The following is a 5821-nucleotide window of genomic DNA, read 5'->3' on the forward strand; positions in this document are numbered from 1 at the left end:
TGGGCCCATCAGGCTGAGTGCATCCAGTTACTCAGCTTGGAGTTGATTTTTAATTTGAGTGCTGCGTGTGAGTCGCGAGATTTCATGTGTCTGATATCTTTGTAAAAAAGCAGCAGTCCTATTATATTATATGGGCATCTTTGTCTTCTGTGGTCCCCTTGCCTTTATCACCTTTTCTCGACGCGGATTGCGTCCTAACCGGCCCTTCTCGAGAAGGAAGAACGGTGAGGATAAACAGATATATAACGGTGGGCTGGCACACAGTACTGCCGGTTCCTGGCTAGAGACGCGTGGGCCGGGTAGTACGCAATCCCCGTCCACCTTTACTGGCCGTTCTCGCATGAAGTGTACCGTGATATGTTCGTGGTTGTCAGAATTAGAATATTTGGTGATTTCAATCTTTTAATCTGAACCGTTCGTTAAGCCTGAAACATAGCTTTTAAGAGCAGAGGGATGAAGCCTGCCACAAGTTTTTGTTCTCTTCTACAGCAATTTCTTCTAAGCCGTGGATAAAATGAATTGGATTGCCTGATAAAAGTAGCTATTTAAAACAATAAGTGATCTATGATGGTCTCTAGCAAATGGCTGGCTCAGATTGTTGATTGGATGCATTTCCTAGCAAACAATCTCCACCGCCAATTTTATAAGGTACTGATTGGAATCCTTGTCTGATTAGTCTGATTTTGCATTGCTAACCCATAGCATGTACTTCAGAGCTATCCGGAAGCCTGGCAGATCGATGGAACTGTCCAAGTGGCATAATAGATGGTTCTAACATGTGATGCTCGGGTCCATTACCCTGCTGAGTCATGCTGTGGGTGGACGAAGACACAAACTCTTTCATATTGTTCAAACGCAACGGACACTTTTTAATAGCTGCTATAGTTTTATTTTTACCATCTACCCTGCCGGCTGGCTTGCAGTCAAAAGGGTTGGGAATATTGGATTGGAGATTTTTTTTTTTTTTTTTTCCTTTTTCTTTTGGTGTATGTGGACCCATCATATTGTCCAAAGCTTCGGATCTAAGCATTCTTTGCTTCTCTATCTTCTTTTCCTGAATTCCTCACACCATTGCATATTTCCAAACCTCACAGAGCTCTCTCACATATCAAATCCCTCCCTTTTCCCACCCACACATCCCAAAATTAGAAAGAAAGAACCAACAAAAAAAAAAAATGGCTGATTCACTTGTCTCATTTGCAATAGAGAAATTGGGAAATTTTCTTGAAGACGAGGTGGCTTCACTGCTTGGTGTCACCAAAGAGCTCAAAAAGCTTTCCAGCACATTCACCTCCATCAAGGCCATCCTAGAAGATGCTGAGACTCGACATTTGAAAGAACAATCGGTGAAGGATTGGCTAAAGAAGCTCAAAGATGTGGCATATGACATCGATGACATACTAGATGAGTATATGACCGAATCCCTCCGATCAGAAGACGATGAAGGTGATGAATTTCATTCCTGCAATAAAAAGGTGCAGAACTTCCTTTTGCCTTTTTCTTGTTTCGGTCACATTGCATTTCGCCATAAACTTGCGAACAGAATAAAAGATACATTGGAAAGGTTAGAAGAGATTGACAGCGAAAAGAACAGATTTGAATTTAAAATGGGTAATGCAGAGAGAAGGGACGAAATCGAAGGGCGTGAAACAGGCTCCCTAGTAGACGAATCAGCCACTGTTGGAAGGGATGATGATAAAAATGAAATATTGAGGATGTTGCTAAATGAAACTAGTGATGTGGTAAACGAGGTGCCTACCGTCATTTCTATCTTTGGAATGGGGGGGTTGGGCAAGACCACCCTTGCTCAGCTTGCCTACAACGATGATGAAGTCAAGAGGCATTTCAATGTGAAAATGTGGGTGTGTGTTTCCGACGATTTTGATGTGAAACGGATTACAAAATTAATGATAGAATCTGCCACAAAGTCTCCTTCTAATCTTGAAGGCTTGGACCCGTTGCAAAGTTGCCTCTGTGAAATCTTGCATGGAAAGCGATTCTTGCTTGTTCTCGACGATGTTTGGAGCAATGACAGCGAGAAGTGGGACAAGCTGAGAGTTCCCTTTCAAGCTGGTGCACCTGGGAGTCGAATCATCGTGACCACTCGTTCAGAAGATGTTGCATGGATGATGGGAAGCTCTTACATACACAAACTGTTGGCCTTATCTGACGAAGAATGCTGGTCATTGTTCAACCGTAGAGCGCTCGAGCATCGTAGTGCAGAAGAGCGCTTGGAGCTAGAAGCGATTGGAAGGGAAATTGTAAAGAAGTGTGGAGGGGTGCCTCTCGCAGCAAAGACGATAGGGAGTGCCATGCGCCTGAGAAGGACAAGAACGGAGTGGGAGGATGTCTTGGGTAGCGAGATATGGAACTCAGAAGGCATTTTACCAGCTTTGTGGCTAAGCTACCAAGACTTGCCTCCTGCTTTGAAACAGTGCTTCGTGTATTGCTCTGTTTTTCCGAAAGATTGGGAGATAGAGAAGGATATGATAGTCAAGTTATGGGCAGCACAAGGTTTCATCCGTTCTGAGGAAGGTGGAGAGATCGAGAAGATTGGTGGGCGGTATTTTGATGATTTATTAAGACGCTCATTGCTCCAAGATGCAGAACTCGACGATTACAAGAACACAGTCAGTTGCAAGATGCATGATTTAGTTCATGATCTTGCACAATTTGTTTCAGGAAGTGACTGTTCAACGGTGGAGATCAGAAAGAAAGCCTCTTCGAACCTAAACAATATCCGCCATTCTTTTCTAATTTTCACTCATGAAGCTGGTGAAGTGGCTTCCATTCCGGCCACCTTATATAAGGCCCAAAAGTTGCGGACGTTGGTGGTACAAGAGTACTCAAGAATCTCCAGTGTTCCACAGAATTTATTTCATCATTTGAGATACCTTAGGGCATTGGACTTGAGTTTAACTGACATTCAGAAATTGTCTCGAACAATAGGACAGTTGAAACACCTGAGATATCTTGATTTATCTTTCACAAACATAGTGGAGCTGCCAGAGGAGGTGAGTGATTGCAGAAATTTACAGACCTTGAGACTCTGTTACTGTAAAAAGCTAGAAAAACTTCCTAGAGGGTTGAGAAAAATGAATAGCCTGAGACATCTAGAAATAGAAGGCACTTTAATGCTCGAGTACTTACCGCAGGGTATAGGGAGATTAACTGGCCTTCGGACATTAACAGAGTTCACTGTGGGAGGTGGTGACGAAGGATGGAACTGCAGAGAACTGAAATACCTCAATCATCTTCAAGGAAGTCTTGGAATTAAAAACGTGGAAAAAGTTAGGAGCAGGGACGAAGCTAGGGAGGCAGAACTGCATAAGAAGCAGCACCTTCATGCTCTAACCTTGAAATACGGATATGATGGACGATTGGATGATGATGAGGACGTGCTTGAAATCCTCAAGCCCCACACAAACTTGAAGGAGTTTATAATATGGTATTACAAAGGTTCCAAGCTTCCCAAGTGGATAGAGGATCCGGTGTTCTCTAATCTAGTCAAGGTGGAACTCATAGGCTGTAAGGGGTGTAAACAACTGCCAGGTCTTGGGAAACTACCGTCCCTTAAATATCTTGAAGTAGTGTCAATGAAGGAGGTGAGATACGTGGGTGGCGAGTTTAGTGGGGATGCTAACAATGATGGAAGTGGTGGTGTTGTCTCATTCCCCAAGCTGGAGGCCCTCATCTTCTTCAACATGCCAAATTGGGAGGAGTGGGAATTGAGAGAGGGAGATGGACAGGTTATGCCATCACTTGTAGAATTAAGCGTAACTAAGTGCCCAAAGATAAAGGCGTTGCCCCACAACCTTCCACCTCTCCTCCAGAGGCTGAGTTTAGGCATAAGTAATGATGGGATGTTATCAGAAGCACCCTTACCCATCTTCCCAAACCTTAACCATTTGGAGATTTGGGGGAATGATGAGCTGACATCACTACCTGGTGGTTGGTTGGGACAACTCAAAGCCCTCAAAACTCTGGAAATTTTTAATTGTAACCAGATGGGATCTCTACCAGAGGAGTTGCAACACGTCACCAAGCTTCAACAATTGAAGATCAGATCCTGTCGAGTCTTAAAAGAGCGCTATGGAGATGGAGGAGAAGATCGGGACAAGATTGCAAACATCCCGAGTATCATAATTGGTTTGTAGATTTAGATGATTCGCTCAAATAAGAGGAGGTGGAGAGGAAATAAACGACAGCTTATCTTTTTCATTTGTTTCCAGGAATTGGGTTGTTTCTGTGTGTAACTGCTCTACTTTTTTAATTGTTTCGGAGGTCAGGTTCTTTGCCCCCACCATCCCATGTAATTTTTCTTCAGTACGGATAGTTTGTGTTGAAGGCACTGGAAATTGCAGTGCCGTCCCTTGTCATTGTTCCACGTCATTTCTTTTAAGGTGTGGAATTTCTCTGGATTCCAACATGATTTTTGTGTTAGATCTACACCGTCTACCAATTTTTTTCAGGTAATTCTAGGGAAATGAGCCCAAAACGTACATCCAAAGATCAAGTGGATCACACCATAATAAAGTAGTGGGAATTGAACAAACTACCATTCAAAATTTCCTAGATCCAACCATGAGGCTTATTTTCCATCTGACCTATTCATAAGATCACACATACCAGGATGAAGTTAAAATACAAATATCAGCTTGATCAAAGCCTTCCGTGGCCCTGGGAAGTTTTCAATGGTAGCATCAATTCGTACTATCTTCAGTGGTGTGGTCCGCTTTAGCTTTCAATCTGCATTATTTTTAGGTTGAAAGCCTATAATGATCTGAAAAAATGAATGGATGGTGTGGATATAATAAATACATTATTGTTAGGCCCAGTCTGCCATATGCATAGTCATGGCCACTTTTAAAATGTGCGAAACTAATGCAGGTGTTTAGCTAACATGCTATATGACTTAGTTTTCAATTGGGTAGAGTCGTCGCCGATATAAACCATCATTTTTTCCAAGCCATGCTTTTGGGATGAAAATGATTTCCTGGGGGAAATTGACCGTGCTCGCCTCGAAGTTTGGGCAAATTACATAGAACGCTACAACACTATATATTTCCTAAAGGGCCTTCTGACAGCTTTTGAAGATTATTTTGGATGAAAATACCCCCGACTCTAATTTAGTAGTTGCATGGTTTTCAAGGGACTAAGAAGTTACATCGTATTTAATGTCAATAAAGTGATGTGTACGGAACCCTTTTCGTGTGTGAGTAAGGACTAAACTCATGGGGCCCATATTGATGTATGTGTATAATCCATGCTATCCATCCTTTTTACCGTGTCATTTTAGGGCTGGGGCCCAAATATCAGCCTGATCCAGAGCTCACCCGGGTCACATAATAGAAAATAATGGTGACAATGGAATCCGCTGTTGAAACTTTTCAAGCTCACTGTGATGTTTGTTAGAAGTTGACATTACCCAAGTCAGGACCTTTTGGGCCCACGCCGACCTGACTGACAAAGTGGACGGAACGGATCTCCCCATTATTGGCCTCAGGCGACATGGATTATTCACATACATCAATGTAGGCCCCACTAGATGGTCCTTGTCAAGGCCTATCAAAATGAAGACTTTGACCTGTACAGGAAGTGAACATGTTGCAAACTATTGCAAACTACGACCTATGCAACATGACAACCACGACCCATATAACATGGCAACTACGACCCATACAAACCACGACTTAAATGGGCCCACATTAATGTTTGTGAATAATCCATGCCGTCTATCCTTTTTGTTGTGTCATTTTAGGGGTATGGTCAAATATCAACCATGACCCTTTGGGGATGAAAACCACGAACCATGCAACAT

At 42.8% G+C, this 5821-nt stretch overlaps 1 protein-coding gene across 1 annotated transcript; it reads left to right on the forward strand.

Annotated features, from left to right (window-relative positions):
* The first annotated feature begins 1175 nt into the window (after nucleotides 1-1175).
* Nucleotides 1176-4157, forward strand: LOC131250533 (putative disease resistance protein RGA3). Its single transcript, XM_058250820.1, has one exon. It carries the CDS (start codon nucleotides 1176-1178, stop codon nucleotides 4155-4157), a length of 2982 nt encoding a protein of 993 aa, XP_058106803.1.
* The last annotated feature ends 1664 nt before the right edge of the window (nucleotides 4158-5821 follow it).

The sequence above is a fragment of the Magnolia sinica genome, chromosome 7 (assembly GCF_029962835.1).
Source record: "Magnolia sinica isolate HGM2019 chromosome 7, MsV1, whole genome shotgun sequence".
Classification (NCBI taxonomy): domain Eukaryota; kingdom Viridiplantae; phylum Streptophyta; class Magnoliopsida; order Magnoliales; family Magnoliaceae; genus Magnolia; species Magnolia sinica.

Coding starts and splice junctions, on each gene's coding strand:
- LOC131250533 (XM_058250820.1), top strand. CDS start 1,176: ATGGCTGATTCACTTGTCTCATTTGCAATAGAGAAATTGGGAAATTTT.